At 39.4% G+C, this 17,755-nt stretch overlaps 1 protein-coding gene across 1 annotated transcript in view; it reads left to right on the top strand.

Annotated features, from left to right (window-relative positions):
• Nucleotides 1-17,755, top strand: part of asap1a (ArfGAP with SH3 domain, ankyrin repeat and PH domain 1a) — a 122,084-nt gene that overhangs the window by 81,720 nt on the left and 22,609 nt on the right. Inside the window, exons 6-15 of the mRNA XM_022678005.2 lie at nt 726-800; nt 1,900-1,949; nt 4,594-4,723; nt 7,865-7,950; nt 8,084-8,159; nt 8,530-8,616; nt 10,470-10,570; nt 12,648-12,717; nt 14,610-14,694; nt 16,310-16,358. Coding sequence (XP_022533726.2) covers nt 726-800; nt 1,900-1,949; nt 4,594-4,723; nt 7,865-7,950; nt 8,084-8,159; nt 8,530-8,616; nt 10,470-10,570; nt 12,648-12,717; nt 14,610-14,694; nt 16,310-16,358 — 809 coding nt within the window. The remainder of the gene's footprint in view (nt 1-725; nt 801-1,899; nt 1,950-4,593; nt 4,724-7,864; nt 7,951-8,083; nt 8,160-8,529; nt 8,617-10,469; nt 10,571-12,647; nt 12,718-14,609; nt 14,695-16,309; nt 16,359-17,755) is intronic.

Below are 17,755 nucleotides of genomic sequence, written 5' to 3'. Positions count from 1 at the left end.
AACATAAGCTTATTTTAGGGTTGTGGGTGAAAATTGAGGTGTGCATTTTTTTTAGCCATTTTGATCATTCAAAATGAAAATTTGCTCTGCTCTAAATGCATGTGGAAATCTGAGATATTGGGATAGTTTAAGCTTTGGGGGGTGTTAGACAGATATTGGGCAGGATTTTTTGCTGGACCTGGCAACCCTGGCTGCAGCTCTTGGTATCTCGCTGTCTGCTTTCTTTCTATCGCTTCAAAGACAGTAGAAGACACTATATGTGGGATTTATACGCTGAGAATATGTTTGAATGTATAGTGATGTACGGGTAAGATAGATGGATGGATGGATGTCTTGTCCTGTATCTGGCGTGTTTACATGTTTGGAGACATGGAACGCGAGGTGCGTGTGTGAGCCCATTATCCCTCCCACAGGGTAGTGTTCCCTCCATCACACATTAATGATTGATTGGCAATGTAAAATTCTGTCTGCAAAGTCTGCAAATTTTATAGTCTACGTTGTTATGTCAATATATTGTTGCAGCCCTAATTTCAATATAACTATATGCACTGTATTGTATTGTAATTGTATGTATCACTGCATCAATAGACAATCAGTAAATTAAATTCTATTTCAGTTTATAAATATATATATTTTTTCAGGGCCATTTAGGTAGCATTGTGTGTCTGAGTGCAGTTCATATGTGTTGATTAAGCTGTTAATCCCTCTGTGTTTTCTGTCACCAGCTCCAGAGCCTCAGCCACAATGTGATCTTCACCCTGGACTCTCTGCTGAAAGGAGACCTGAAAGGAGTGAAAGGGGTGAGCTCCAGAGCTTGGCTACTAACCCTGTCTGCTCTAATTGGAAGGAAGAGTCACTATAAAGAACACAGTGATTTACCTCTCCGTCACGGCTCTAAATGAGTGCCTTTGGGCGAGCTAGGGTCGGAGCTCCACTGTAAATCTCCCTGGAGCTAAATTAAAGAGAGCCACACACCGCTGTCCTTTTTATAAAAGCACCGTGCAAAACGAATAGCGTTCGCTGGCTGCCAGTGAACAGCGTGTGTAGGTGTTTGTTTGTGTGTAATGGCCTTTTATACAGTGTGAAGTGTGTAAGGAGGTTAAAGCGCTGCGTTGGCGGGTGTGTTTGGAGTGAAGGTTGAAGGCGTCAGGGAGGCTGCCGGTGTCGGCAGCTTGCTGATCGCTCAGTTGAGGCGAATCGTCGTGATGATGAATGAGCAGCTATGATATAATTACTGCCTTTATTTGCTGAACATACTGACACTCCATTGAAGAGGCTGTTTGCTTACCACTCATCACAGCGATCCGGGTCAGAGCACTGTGCAGCATCTGCTGAATCCCTGAGTGCAAGCCAGGAGCCTGTTTCTGCCCACTAGACAAAGTCTATGATACCTCCTGTCCTCCTCCCTTCTGCCTTTCATTCTTTCTCTCTCTCTCTCTCTCTCTCTCTCTCTCTCATTGTCTCTTACTCTCTTTCTTCTTCTCCATAACTCTCTCTCCCCCTTCCTCCCTCCCTCCCACCTCCTCCCCTCTCTCTCTCAGTTTCTGTCTCTCTCTGACTCAGCAGAAAACCACACAAAACTGCTCTCAGAGGCGAAAGCAGCTGAAGGGTATAAGTACAGTACCCGTGGGACTCTATCAGATTGGACTAAATTGCCTCCCCCCACACAGAGCGCCTGCCTCATAAACCATTAACAAGCACATTCGCTAATTCTTTCTGCTTCGCTGGGTTTCAGGAAATATTTCAACACTTTTTATTGCATGTCTCCGGAGCTGTCAGAACTCATCTGTGATTCCTTTTTGTTGTTGAAGAGAGAAAAACGAATTAAATACATAATTTGTGCATAAATCTGTGATGGATTAATTACATCACTTCTATGATGCTTCTCCTCCCCTGCAGGATCTCAAAAAGCCCTTTGACAAGGCCTGGAAGGACTATGAGGCAAAGTTGTAAGTAATAGTATAATAAATACATTTTACACTTACAGGGTTGGACAATGAAAGTGAAACACCTGGTTTTAGACCACAATAATTTATTGTCCTGACAAACAGTTCTGGTGGAAATAGGAAAGTTGCACATTAAATTCTGCCGTGATTTGATCAGCCGTGGTTTTATGTTTTTTGGATACAATCTGGGTTAGCACCTGAACATCCCTTTCAGACAGCTTCCTCTTGCGTCCACAGTTAATCCTGTTGGATGTGGTTTGTCCTTCTTGGTGGTATGCTGACATTACCCTGGATATCGTGGCTCTTGATACATCACAAAGACTTGCTGTCTTGGTCACAGATGTGCCAGCAAGACATGCACCTACAATTTGTTCTCTTTTGAACTCTGGTATGTCACCCATAATGTTGTGTGCATTGCAGTATTTTGAGCAAAACTGTGCTCTTACCCTGAAAATTAAACCTTCACACTCTGCTCTTACTGGTGCAATGTGCAATTAATGAAAAATGTCCACCAGGCTGCTCCAATTTAGCCATGAAACCTCCCACACTAAAATGACAGGTGTTTCAGTTTCATTCTCCAACCCCTGTACATTCCAGATGTCATGAGACATGGGACTTATTGTATTATTGTATTGTGTCCAACTGCTTGTGCTATGTTTCATAGAAGATGTGATAGAAGATAGTGGATGTGATTTCTGCCAGAATTGATTGTATAGGCAGTCTAGATTATTTTAGCCAAAAGCCATCAGTCACAATTATTACCAACTATGTATTCCTGGTACACACGTGACACTGGGGATCAAGGAATGTTAAATAAAAGCCATAAAGGCTTCAGAAATAAAAGTATGCCATACATCTGGCACCCACTTACAGGCCTTGCTCAAACTTGCTCGATAAATCACCTCACTTTGCCATGAGTACCCTCTGGCTAGGGCAGTGTTCAACCTCACAAGATAACATCACACACCTCTTGAGGTGACCCCTCATGACAAATTATGACATATACCAATATCTCATGACCTTGTAAGGTGGGATATGGTGTATTAAATATGGGTGTGATTTCTAAAAGAATTACTAATTTGTGTGCATGGACACTTTAGCCAGAAGCGGTTGCTTACCATCATATGCACCAACATATTTCTAATACACACACATGACATTGTGAATTAAGAAATTTTAGATTAAACCCCTTCTTATTATTAGGGGTGTGACAAAGCACTCGTCTCACAAGACAAGACACAATATTGGGTTTGTAAGAATGAGACAAATTTTTAACAATATATACAGCTTTGGAAAAATTAAAAGACCATTTCAGTTTCTGAACCATTTTCTCTGATTTTGCTATTTATAGATATATGTTTGAGTAAAGTTAAAATTGTGTTTTTATTCTATAAATAACAGACAACATTTCTCCCAAATTCCAAATAAAAATATTGTTATTTAGAGCATTCTTTTGCAGAAAATGAGAAATAACTGAAATAACAAAAAAGATGCAGTGCTATCAGACCTCAAATAATGCAAAGAAAACAAGTTCATATTCATAAAGTTTTAAGAGTTCAGAAATCAATATTTGGTGGAATAACCCTGGTTTTTAATCACAGTTTTCATGCATCTTGGCATGTTCTCCTCCACCAGTCTTACACACTGCTTTTGAATAACTTTATGCCACTCCTGGTGCAAAACTTCAAGCAGTTCAGCTTGGTTTGATGGCTTGTGATCATCCATCTTCCTCTTGATTATATTCCATAGGTTTTTAATTTGGTAAAATTGAAAAGTGGTCTCTTTTTTCCAGATATATATATATATATATATATATATATATATATATATATATATATATATATATAATTAAAACTCACAAAAAGCAAAACTGCAGATGAACTTTTATATTTATTATAGTTTGTAAGCACTCATCTTGTAATGGAGGTCAATAAAGTTTTGCAAGTACTGCAGCTGGTTTTACTGTAAACCCAACCACTTTTCTCCTGTATGATCTCACATGAGTCTATTATAGTTAAGCTCAAACAGACCACATAAGCTGTTTGCCGTCATAATGATCAAAATTTTGTTTCGGTTACCTGTGCATAGGTCTCGGGAGACACATTTAACACTTGACGAGAAATATCATGAGGGTTTAATCTTGCAAAATCTGGTGCCACGAGATCTTGGCCTAAGTTGCTAACCTTCAGAAATAGAGCATCCCATCTATCTGGCACTGACTATCAGGCCTTGCTTGAATTTGGCTCTATTAATCACATAACCTTGCCATGAGCACATTGGCCAATGCAATTTTCAACCTCCCTCACAAGATTACTGATGTGGTGTTCCGAAACTGTCCCCTGCTGTTGCACCTCATGACCAATTTGTATAGTGCCATCCCATGACTTCTGGCATTTTGGCCTGCCAGTGTGTCTACTCATCTGTGGCTTTGGTTTGTCCTGTGGGTGCAAACCATAGCCTGTAATAATGAAATGCTATAAAGCAGCAGTGTGAAACGGGGACCAGAGGAAATCAATATCCTTTTTATGTAATGTTACGAGATGGCCACATATAGTAATCTGAGGCTAGACCTTTTCCCTGATGATTTGTATCTGTGCGTGTGGGTGTGTTTGTGACTGTGTGTGTGTGTGACTGTATCTTACATCAGTACAAAGATTGAGAAGGAGAAGCGGGAGCACGCCAAGCAGCACGGGATGATCCGCACTGAAATCACTGGAGCTGAGATCGCGGAGGAGATGGAGAAGGAGCGCAGGATTTTTCAGCTGCAGATGTGTGAGGTGAGTGTATGTGGGAGGTGGCTTCACCATTGAGTGGGAGGTTCTGAGGATTTAGGGCTTACATGTACGGTTGAGGTGTCAAGGTTTTACAGTATGAATTAACTAATAAAATATAATGATGATGTAGGTAGGTGATTACAATGTTAGAGTGGATGGGAAAGTTTATTGAAGAAAAGACTGAAAGAATGTTCTAGTACTATATTGGGCCTCTTCTAGCTACAAGATACAAGATACAGGATGAGAGAGTTGCACATGGAGAAATACAGGTTCTGCATGGCATTTTGCTGCATATTAGCCCATCGATGTAGCAGCTGGGCCTTTAGATCCTGTACACTCATAGGTTGCTGAGTCACAGATGGTCACATAAATGCTCAATTGGCTATAAATATGGCGACCAGGCAGGTTAAGAATGTTGCAATCTTTCAGACATTTCTGGTAAACCATTGCTGAGTGTAGGCGAGCATTATCCTGCTGAAAAAGGCAAGTTGGAATAAGAGGAAATGGACCTAATAATGTCACTACTTAGGGTGACCGACTGGCCTACCAACAGTGTGTTTCTTCACAGCAAAAGCAGAATTGAAGTGCTTACCCCGAGGCCTCCATACTTAAATCATCAGATTCCAAACAGATGCTAGATTTGTTGTGAAATGGTGCCAGATTGTAGTGATCCTGGTTTCTTTTTTGTAAACTCAGACAGCAGTTCCTCAAATTCAGCAAATGAGTCTCATGTGATTGTAGTTTAAATACACCTGTCTGGAAAGTTCAGTCATTGGTTAATCAGTAAGAAATGGAAGGAATGTGGAAGGACACATGCAAACCTGCCAAAAGCATACCATTCTCACGAACTAAAGATAATCTGATTCTGCCAACACCATGCTTCTCCAAACATAATGTCTTTTTTTTGTTTTTTTACCAGACCAGTGATGTCAGTAACACGTTGCTTAGTAATCTGACCATTTTTGTTCAGTAATGAGTAATCTAATGCATTACTATTTCCAATCCAGTAATCATATTGAAGTTACTTATCCAAGTTGCTGTGCGTTACTTTTTGGTCATTGTTCTTAAAGATCTCATTCCATCAATTTTTTTAATTCATTTTAAAATGTTTAGTTGTGGACTCTAGTGTGAATGGATGCCACGTGAGCTGCTTTTTGTGAAAAAAAAAGTGCTCCAATGATCCAGTAGTCCGGTGGAAGATTGAGTGGGGGACGATAGGATTTTAGCTCTTGCTCATGAATATTCAAACATGCAAACATATCGCCTCTGATTGGCTAACAATACTGAAACACTTTAAAACAAGAAACGTTTTAAAATAAAGACATTTTTACACTAATAACAGTGTTTGCAATTTCATATGTTACTTTACAACATGTGTAATGCCCTGCTAGGTGCAGTTCAGCCACTGACCTAGCCTTAGAGTCTCTGGAAAACACAAAATCCACCGGAGATCCTATGTAAACCTATGGTTATTAACACAGAGGTTGGTAGTCTAGGTCCAGAAAGTAAAAATCCTCCCTGGGGTGTAAACAGAACTGTTCTAAACAGAAACCTACCTATCTCAATTTTACGCCGCTAGTCAACAGTCGTGAGCCAGCGTGGGCGAGCCCATGAATACTAATTCACGTGTTGATAGACACAATGCTTTTCCTGACCGACTCGCTTTTCTAAATATGTTCTTTTTCTCACTACTGAAACGTTTGAAAGAGTCCCAAAGTCCCAGAGGTGTAGCGAAGCTTCCAGTAAAGTGAGTTTTAACAAAACTGTTATGTTAAGACGGCAGTAACTTAAAAGTAACTTATAAGTAACTTTTAGTTTAACTTTTAGTAAAGTTACTTTTAAAGTAAGTTTACTTTTAAAATCAAGTAATCCATAAAGTAACTAAGTTACTTTTTAAAGGGGTAATCAATAATCAGATTACTTTTTCAAAGTGACTATGATATCACTGTGTCAGATCACAGAACCTTCAAGTTAACCTTGGAATTTCCCACATACCTTTGGGCAAGCTGTAGTCGAGGTTCAATTATTTTTTCCACACTTCAATAAAGCTTGGAGTGATGAAGAACCCAGGCAATGGTTGTTGTATACACAGTCACTACTATCTCGGTTGCTGATGTTTGTTTTTTTATAGTTGATGTAGTGCTGGGCAATTTTCACGATTAATTTGGTTAATTTGAGTCTTAATGCAGTTTTCTAAATGGAGTAATCGCGATTTTACATACAGACATTGTATCTTTAAAATCTAAAATATCCGAAAAACGCTCCTCATTTCTGAAGTGTTTATCCGTCTTACCTTGGTTACCGGCACCTCCCACAGACCAACACGCGCATATTGAACTTGATATTGAGGATTGAACTCGTACTGAAAAAAGTTCCAGCACTGTTACAGAACACCCACACAAACACCAATGCGGTGTGATAAAGCATATATTTAGCTACACATAAATCCTACCATTTCTAAAAACTGCAGCGTCATCGCTCTCCAGTGGGAATCCCTGATTAATTGTGGAAAACAATAATGCTAATAATGCAAATTTGCAGTAGTAACACAAAAAAATGATAAAAAATCATACATTGTGATTTCCAGACTTTTTAGATTATGTCTATCAAAGTGGATATGCACCTGCTATGAAAATTTCAGATCCATCCCTGATTTCTAATGGGAGACCTTGCAAAGTCGAAGGGTGTTCAAATACTTATTTTCCTCACTGTATAATCCAGTGTCTGTCAGTGTGTGAGTTTCTCCGCAGCTGTGTAAAGATGAGGTCAGCCTGTGATATTAATGCATGGGCTTGTAAACAATGTTTTGAATCATTGATTCACTTAATAGTTTTGAACCATTTCTTTGTCATCTGTAGTTAGATTTTTAGTAGGGGGGGGGGGGGGGGGGGGAATCGACTAAAATCGGAAATCAGATTTGTTGTGGAAAAAATCTAATATTTTATTTTGGCCGTAATTGCTCAGCACTAGGTTGGTGTTTTTTATGGCTGATATTTTCCATGTTTATAAGCAGTAGCAATGCAATGTATTTGCCCTTTTTCAAGTTTATGCCATTAACCATGACAGTATTCTTATACTGTGTGATTCTGGAGAAATTCTAGTGCACATAATGTGCTGTCTGTGTTTATTTGCTCTTTTTAACAGTACCTGATCAAAGTGAATGAGATAAAGACCAAGAAGGGAGTGGATCTTCTCCAGAACCTCATAAAGTATTATCATGCACAATGCAAGTGAGTACAGCTCTGTATTTAGAACTCTATAGTAAACCTGTGGAATCTTCTAAACTACTTACTGGAAATACAGCCATAAAAAAAAAAAACTCTCATTACTTGTTTAACAGTTGTGATTCTTTTTATCTCACAGCTTTTTCCAGGATGGCTTGAAAACTGCCGACAAGATGAAGCAGTACATTGAGAAGTTAGCAGCTGATCTGTATAACGTGAGTTCAAGCTCTGCTGTGCTGTATTGATTAAATACCGCACTCAGGCTGAGGTTTTTATGTTTTTCTTTTCTCTCTTTACTTTTAGCTAGTAGTATTCAGCTCTGCCTGAAAGAGATTGAGAGGTAAAGGTCCTCTTATAGTGGCACAAATGTCAGAAGTGCTCTTTCATGGCTCTAAGTGAAAAAACGATATGTGGAAAAGATGGATGAGAAAGCATCAAAAGCATTTTAAAGAGCTAATTTCTTTCAATGATTCATCAGCATCAGTATAATAGCCTTTTTTTTTTTAAACCGGGTCTTCCCGGCAGTAGTGAGGTCAGATCATTCAATATGCTGTATAATAACACGGCTGAACTGTATTTTTACAGATAAAGCAAACCCAGGACGAGGAGAAAAAGCAGCTCACTGCTCTCAGAGATCTCATCAAGTCCTCCTTGCAACTGGATCAGAAGGAGGTAGGTACACTGTTGGTGGGGTTCCCCAAGGGTGTGTTCTAGGCCCACTTCAAACGCAAACGAATTCAAGAGCCTTTTACTTCTTCCTGTTTAGATTTGATTTAGCATCAGCATCAACATTCTCTAACCCACATCTCCTATGCTTCTTTATGCGTCTTATTTTATCTTTGTGGAGATGAAGCTTCGTGTACATGAGGGAGTAGCTTTCGCATGTAATGAAGGAAGGGGGATACATGCTGTCCTCAGCATTAAAATTTAATTAGACGGAGCAGCATCTGAATTTGCTTTTAAGTTGTGGAATTTGCCTTTCCAAACCATGACATTTACAGCCTGCAAGAGACTACTGGACCAGCTTGCTTTGTTCTCATACGCAGGTTTACATGTTCTCCTGAGAGAAAATGAAAGTTTGGATGTAAGGTTTAAACAGCGGTACTCTTATCCAGAGCCAGCGTTTGATCTTTTATGCGTTTGGACTTAATATCCCTTTCCAGCCAGATGGCTCTAGTTTTGATTGTATGAAATCGTACTGTATTGCGTCATTCTCAGACGGCGCCCCGCTGAGTCTAATGTATGGCCTGATCTCATTTGTATTCTGTATTTTAGCTATTGTAATGTTGTAATGTTATTCCTGCATTCCTGACTCTCCTCCTCCTCTCTGTCTTGTTTTACTGCCTTCTGACTGAAGTCTAGGAGAGTAAGTAGATGTTAGTGATGTTATTATGTTGCATCGGTGCTTATTTTCTTGTGGTTTTAAAGCATAAGTAGATTTTTTTTGCAAGTTGTAGATTGTTTGTCATTAGTGAATTCATTTTTCTGTTCAGTTATTAAAATTTAAAAGATTTAATTGTTGCACCCAGAAGGAATTGTCGAATTACAATGATATTTGGAAGAAAACTAAAGGTTACCAGGAATAATTAATGATTAATTATTAGACTGATATGAGCAAATGGTCATATTTATTAAGCTACACAAACAATAAGTGTTCCTAATAGTGTCCTGTGAGAATCTTATCCCATGCAGCTTAAATAAAATCCTTTAAAAATCCTTTTCTCAAAAATTGTCAGTGCATATGTAATCTGGTGGGTTGTAAGGAGGTTGTAAGGAGCAGTAAAGCCACTCCACTGAAGTGTAGAGTTATACAGGAGTTTCAGTTTAGTTCCCCAGTACCAAGGCAGGAGTAGCATTAGCATTATCCACTAAGCGCTAGCTCTTTTGCCTTTCAGAGGTGACTATATCGGCCTGTAGCCTGCTGCTAACTCCGGCTAGCACTGCTGGAGCAGCATTAGTATTACCTGCTAACCACATTAAGTTCTAGCTCTTTCGTTGTTCAGAGTTCAGTATATTGGACTGTAGTCTGTGTTTTTGCTGTGTTAAAACATGCTACGTAGGACGAACCGCTAGCTAACATTGACCTGTTTTACCGGAATCCTCAGGGTTCCTCAGTGTAGCACTGTCGGGCAGCATTAGCTGCTAATGCTTCAGCCTTAGTGCTGGAGACATTCGGGAATCTAAGCTTACTGTAAATAAACGAAAATGCTTTATAAACAGGAGAGAAATCTGTGTAGATTAACATCCAGCACTCATTTGACTTTGAAAAAAAGTGTTTTTTTTATTACAGTTTTGTTTACTTATCTTAGCTTTACCTAACTTCATGACTGTCTGGCATGACTGTCCACCATGTTTCATTACTGTTGGTTGATTCCTTTTGGGTGTAACTATTTTTTGACATGTAGTAAGTGTTGTATTAACTTTAATTTTATTTTATCAGTTATTTTTTATTTTTTTTAAAAAGTTGCAAAAATCTTTTTATTTATTTATAACCAGTGATACTGTGTCTGTGTACGTGTGTTTAGGACTCACAGAGCAAGCAGAGTGGCTACAGTATGCACCAGCTTCAGGGAAATAAAGAGTTTGGCAGTGAGAAGAAGGGCTATCTGATGAAGAAGAGTGATGGGTGAGTCTCTGCTGTCCCTGGAAGGGATTCACACAACTTTCAGCATAACACACTTAGGGCCTCTTAGCTGCTCTCAGCAGGGTTTAAATGGACTTTAATTACACAGTTCCACTAAAAATCAAACATTTGGCACCACTGCATCACAAATTCACAGTCATTTTCTCCTTGCATCCATTTAAAGCTCATGTTTGGTAGAATACAGACTGTAAACATCAGACCTGGCACTGCAAGGTGCCCATTGTCTGGAATCCTGCAGGATTTAGTTCTAGATGTGTGGTGGCTGACAGGACTGGATCACTGGTGTTACTTTACTTTTACATGTATTTAATTGCAGAAAGAATGAACACAATATAAATTTTATGTTTTGTCTGGTCAACTTTTAATTTTTTGTTACTAAGCATCATGATTCCCAAAGTGGTCTAATGATATTATTCACTGTAGAGGGATAATATGTACATCAATTCCCATTCTTTTTTTGAGGAATTTAGTTTTAAACATTTCAATATTTTTTACTGCTTTTGTACTAAAGCATAATTATAATCACCTTTTATTTTACCGTATTACTAGCCATTAACTTAAAATGCAGAAACAGTTGTATATTAAAGCTCCACTAGGTAGGATTGAGATTTCGTGCTCGTGGGCTCCCCCTACAGTTGCAGAGTGTACTAAATGTTTCAGCCGGATTAGTTTCTCTTTCTCGTTTTCTGGCTTTCACAGACATATTCTGTCTATTTCCAGCTTCTGCCAGAGTGTCTGTATGTTAGTTTGTAAAGGATGAACCAGTAGTCCTTGTAGAACTGTTAGAACTAAAGGTCGGAAAGCAGGTCGCAGTTCCCGCGAGCGTTGGTAGCGGCCGCCTTGGAAAACTTACAGAGTCTGGTTTGAGCTCAAAGGAGCTCCGGCACAGACACAGAGCACCACTATTCCTCCTATTACACCTCAATGCAGCGCTGCAGTAAGTTTTAAGCTGTAATTTTACTTCTTTAAAAAGATAAAAAAAAAAGAAAAACTACCTAGTGATGTAAGAAACATCGTTTTCTTTTTTTTTTTAGTCTCAACTGTTTTTGATTTGGGGTTGTAATCTCCAAAGGCATGTAGTTAACTGCTCTTGTGACTGGAAATAACATAAATGAACGGAAGTCTGAATTTTACACTGTGTTGCACTGTATTTCAGTTCATGGTATGATTTTAAGTAGGGCTGGGTGATATTATAAAAAAAATATATATTATTATTTTTTTTTATATTTGAGTGATTATTGAGTTCTTACATAACAACTGATACAGTTGTATACAGTTTATTTTATTGTAGATGTACCAAAATATTGAGCCTCAACTCCTCAATTCCTGGCCTGACAGGGCTCGAGGAAAGTGGTTGGAAATCTCGGCCCAAGTTCCGGTCAGGCAGAGAGTCTAAACATAACCTCCTTATGTTTTAGTTGAGAAAAAGTGTGAAATGGCGTCGAGAGGTGCCACTATGAGCGGGTGGTCACAGGTTTGAATCCCCGCTCATGCAGCTTTGCCATCAGCTGCCGGCTCTCAGAGGAAGCACAATTGGCCCTGCTCCCTCTGGGTGGGTAGATGGCGCTCTCTCCCCACATCACTCCTAGGGCATCTGTGGGCTGGTGTATCGGAGCCGAGTCGCTGCGCTTTCCTCCAAGCGTGCTGGCTGCTCGGTAATGCTGCATCAGCAGCAGCTCGAAAAGTAGCGGTGGCTGACTTCACATGTATTGGAGGAAGCATGTGTTAGTCTTTACACTCCTGGACTGTTGAGGCACCACTAGTGATAGGGGGAGTCCTAATGAGTGGGTTGGGTAATTGGCAGTGTAAATTTGGGAGAAAAAGTGAAAAATTTGAAATAAAATTAGTTAAAAAAAAAGAAGAAAAAGTGTGAAATATGAAAAAGATTGCCTCATTCCTCATGGCAGGTTCTGAATGTAAGGTACAATTGTGATAACCTCATTTTGAAAATCACATTAACAGAGTTATTTGAATGTATAGATTTTTTTTTGACTGAACCACCTATATTGTAATAATAATATTGTCTGAAATGCTTGTTTTTTTGTTTTTGATGATCCAGACTCCGGAAGGTATGGCAGAGAAGGAAGTGTTCGGTGAAGGGTGGCATCCTGACCATCTCTCATGCCACAGTGAGTAGCACATTCCTGACAGAGTCCAGCTCAGAGACCCTAGAGGCAGCTCTGAGTGAGCTTTTTTAAGTTTCAGTGCCAGACAAAGTAGGACAGGTAGCACAGGTTCACTAATGCATCAGCAGGGGAGGACAGCTGAAAATGGCTGTCTCGCTGCAGCGCTCACAGGCCACTCTAATGCTGCTCGTTCTGTCCAGGTGTTGGGGGAATAAGGGCTTTTAGAGAGGGGGTGCGGGTGGTCCGAGGTAGTCATAGTAACGGGCTCCTCACTGTGTGGTGAGTCATGTAGTAATAATTTGGAGAGGGGCCGCAGCGGGGGGCTTCTGACGGTCTCCTAGCTGAAGCTGCTGTAATGATGCTGCTACTGTTAGGCGGTGCGTCAGGCGTGCTCTAAAGCCCGGCTGTAGTGAATATCAGTGTGTATATGAGAGTGAATCAGTGCGCTGCAGAGGGGGCGTGAGTGCTGCAGTCACATGTGTGCTGTTAGGCAGTAAAGACAGTGGCTTCTGAGAGCTGGTTCATTTTACTTTTATGTTGGGTATGATTTTTTTGGACTGTTCTGTGACCTCTGCATGAAAACACGGTTCAAGGACATCTGGATTTAATGTGGGTTTATTTTGTTTCAGTGACAGAAAACTTTAGAAAGAATCCTCAATGTTTTTTTGTATTTTAATCGTCCATTATTTGAAATGCATTGTTTAGTGTATGTACTTTTAAATCATTAAACAAATTTAATTCAATTTAAAATTCACAATAGGGGGTGAGCATTTAAATGGCCTGAGGGAAATATGTAATGGCCAGTAAGCAGTAATGTTGTGCGCTGAGAGCGTAGAGAACCAGAGTGTGTGTTGTGCTAAATCACAGAGACAACTGGACCTAGCTCATTTCTTTTATTTATTTTATTTCTGTAAGTAGCACCTTAAATGTGCTTTGGTATGAAGTAAAAAATAAGCATGTCTGAGTGTCCTATCTGCTCCATGTGCTTTGTGTCTGCCCCAAAGCTCTCTATAGGCATTCAACCAGAAAAATAAATCTGTAGATTACAGCAGAGGTTGGGTTCAAACTTGGTGGTGTAATTAAGTTGCCTTTTTATATTATTATTTTGATATTTTCTCTTTATTTGCTCCCCAATTTACATGGCCAATTACCCAACCCACTCATTAGGACTCCCTCTATCACTAGTGATGCCCCAACACCAGGAGGGTGAATACTAGAACATGCCTCCTCTGATACATGTGAAGTCACCCACCACCTCTTTTCAAACTGCTGCTGATGTAGCATTGCTGAGTAGCATCACAGTGCGCTCCATGGAAACTGCAGTAACGCGGTTCCGATACATTAGCTCACAGACGCATGTGCTGATCAATGTTGGGAGAGAGCACCATTTACCCACCCAAAGAGAGCAAGGCCACTTGTACTCTCTCAGGGCCCCGGGAGCTGATGGTAAGCTACATGAACAGGATTCGAACCAGCGATCTCCTGATCATAGTGGCAGAACTTATCCTGCTGGACCACTCGGAGGCCCACTGATTCCACATGAATCGCATGCATTAACGCTTTGACATTGACAGTCTTAAAAAAACACAACGATATGCTTTACAGCTGATGTAAGATGCAGGCCATGCTCTAATAATGAACACAGTAGTCATTGCTGTTATTGCATCTGTTATTAGAACTAACCTGATAGCTTTACCTGTTTTTATATTCATTGTTTGGTCAGGTGTGGGCATTATTTAGTCAGTGTGTGTGTACTGCAGCTGCTGTGCTGTGTTTAAAATATCTGGCTGATGTGTGTGTGTGTGTGTGTGTGTAGAGAAGGAGAGAGCTGATGTAAGTTTGCTGGTGTATTGAGTTTAGTGAAGCAGTTACTCACCGTGTCTCTTACTCTTCAGTCCAACAGGCAGCCAGTTAGACTCAACCTGCTCACCTGCCAAGTTAAACCAGGGGAGGACAAGAAGTGCTTCGACCTGATCTCCCGTGAGTAAACACACACACACACACACACACACACACACACACACACACACACGCACACATACACTACATGGACAAAATCTATCTGCTCATTCATAGTTTAATAATAGTTATCAAGGTTATTAAATAAAAATAATTACTATCCTGTCCAGGGAAAAAAAAACTCTATTAGATTTTTGTATATTGTTGTAAGGATTTGATTGCATTCAGCGTAGGGCTGCATGATATATTGTTTAAGCCTCGTCATCGCGATGTGTGGATGTGCAATAGTCACATCGCAGGACCTGCGATGTCCCATAAGGCAACAAAAACAAACAAGTCATTATGCAGTGTTTTGATTCTTGACACAAGAAGTAGATACACAGCGCTCTGAGTGAGCAGCGCCGCCTCTGGCTGCTGCTGAGAAAGACGAGGGAAGGGGAATCATCCTAAAGATCACAGATCCGCTGCTCCACAACTCAGAATGCTGTCAGTAAGCTCATACTTGTAGGTATCTGATACAAAGAGTCCTATTCCACTGGCAGTACTTCTCTACAGGGACTACACAAGCTGTGGGTGTGCCCATTTAGATTTTACAGTGGTATAAAAAAAAGTTTGGGCACCCCTGATCATTTTCATGATTTTCATTGTTTGTTCAGATCAGCAATTTCAGTTAAATATATCATATAGCAGATGAACACAGTGATGTTTATGAAATTAAATGACAAACAAATGCTAAGGCTAAATTAGCTTGGATATGGCTAAAATGCTAAGGCTAAATTAACTTGGATATGGCTAAAATGCTAAGGCTAAATTAACTTGGATATGGCTAAAATGCTAAGGCTAAATTAACTTGGACATGGCTAAAATGCTAAAGCTAAATTAACTTGGACATGGCTAAAATGCTAAGGCTAAATTAACTTGGACATGGCTAAAATGCTAAGGCTAAATTAACTTGGACATGGCTAAAATGCTAAGGCTAAATTAACTTGGACATGGCTAAAATGCTAAGGCTAAATTAACTTGGACATGGCTAAAATGCTAAGGCTAAATTAACTTGGACATGGCTAAAATGCTAAAGCTAAATTAACTTGGATATGGCTAAAATGCTAAGGCTAAATTAACTTGGACATGGCTAAAATGCTAAGGCTAAATTAACTTGGACATGGCTAAAATGCTAAGGCTAAATTAACTTGGATATGGCTAAAATGCTAAGGCTAAATTAGCTTTTGTTTCAGGATGCCAAATATTTGTTACATATCTAATAGTAACAACAATAACTGTAGCTTTATAAAGATAATACTTAAACAGAGCAGGTTATGATGTCTGGATTGTCAGGATAACATTTTCTCTGCTTTATTTGTGTCCTGAAACACACAAACACACATTCATACACAAATACACACACACACACACGTGCACCATGAATGTCCATTACAGATGGAAAGATGGGCTAAGTGCAGTGTAAGTGCTGATAATGTAATAAACTTCACTCTTCTCTCTCTCTCTCTCTCTCTCTCTCTCTCTCTCTCTCTCTCTCTCTTTCTCTCTCTCTCTTTCTCTCTCTCTCTCTCTCTCTCTCTTTCTCTCTCTTTCTCTCTCTCTCTCTCTCTCTTTCTCTCTTTCTCTCACTTTGCAGATAACCGCACATATCATTTCCAGGCAGAGGATGAACAGGAGTTTGTAATGTAAGTCTGAGTGTGCGCAGAACCATCTGTGTTCTAAGTGCAAACAAACATTAGAACACTTTGTGTGTGTGTGTGTTAAGGTGTTTGAGTGCAGGAAGTGTGTGGGCTTTGTAGTGCATTGTGTCAGAAGGTGTCAACAAGAGTGTGAATGTGTCTGTATGTGTGTATAAATATAGACACTGTATAGCAGTGTCTGTGCACACATGCATGTTTACACACCGTGTGTACTGGTATGTGTGTGTGTGTGTGTGTGAGATGGGTTGATGGACAATGGACTTGCCTCAGCACTCTAGCACTCTAACACTCAAGCATTCTAGCAGCGAGAGCATTTCAGATTAACACAATCCCTCATGGATCGGCAGCAGCTGCTTTTACAGTAACATTCCTAATATACTGTGCCAGTTCAAAGTTAAAACATCTGATTGGATGCAATTTTTTTTGTGTTCTTTTTCATTTAAAAGATAGATATAAACAGATAAAACAGTGATGATGATTCCAATTTTTGAGTGTGTTTATTAAAATAAACATTCTGTAAATTTGCTACACTACACCAAATAGGATCCTTAGCAACCAATGTTCGAATATAAAATGTTAATCCTTACAAGCTAAACAATAAATAGGGTTCGTACGATCATGAAAAACCTGGAAAAGTCATGTAATTTGAAAGTAACAGTTTTCAGGCGTGGATAAGTTTAGGAAAAAAATACCCAGAAAGTTTTGGGAAAGTCATGAAAGTTTGGTCTACAAATTTTGTGCATCAGTTTATCGATGGAGAAAATCTGTTTTGAGCTAACAAATACATCAGCACAGAGTTAATTCAGTAATTTAGCTCTACACAATGGAGCGCTCAGGATCTAACACATTTTATTATTAAACATTGTGTGTCATTGTTTTAGATTTTAGATTTGTCTTAGACCTACTATATTATATCAATTTGATTATATTTTTGGTTGATTTTTGGTTTTATTGTCCATGACTGCGCTAATGTTTAAAAATCGTATGGTCATAAAAAAAAAGTCATGAAAAAATCATGGAAATGTATCGCTTAAAAAGTGTATGAACCCTGAATAAACAGAGTTTTTACATCCAATGTTTGTTTGCCTGAGTCCAAATTAGTTTACAAGTAATCATTTAATTAGAAAAGTTTGGTTTTGATAACATACGTGCCTCTCACTAGATAGTTTTAGTCTGATCAAGCCCAATCAAACATTTATAGGCTATGGTTTATAGGAAACAATGTCCCATTTAAACACATTTAAACACACACATGATTTAAGTGGACGATGCAGGGAACGCCGTTGTTAACATGCCCATGCGTCAAGCAGGAGGGGAGAGTTTGTGTCCGTTTGTGTTCATATTACCACCTGAGCTACAAAAGCAACCTGCTATCTACAGCT

Source organism: Astyanax mexicanus, chromosome 8 (genome assembly GCF_023375975.1).
Source record: "Astyanax mexicanus isolate ESR-SI-001 chromosome 8, AstMex3_surface, whole genome shotgun sequence".
In the NCBI taxonomy this organism is placed as follows: domain Eukaryota; kingdom Metazoa; phylum Chordata; class Actinopteri; order Characiformes; family Acestrorhamphidae; genus Astyanax; species Astyanax mexicanus.
Note: the sequence above shows the minus strand (reverse complement) of the source record. Positions and strands in the feature narration are given on the sequence as shown.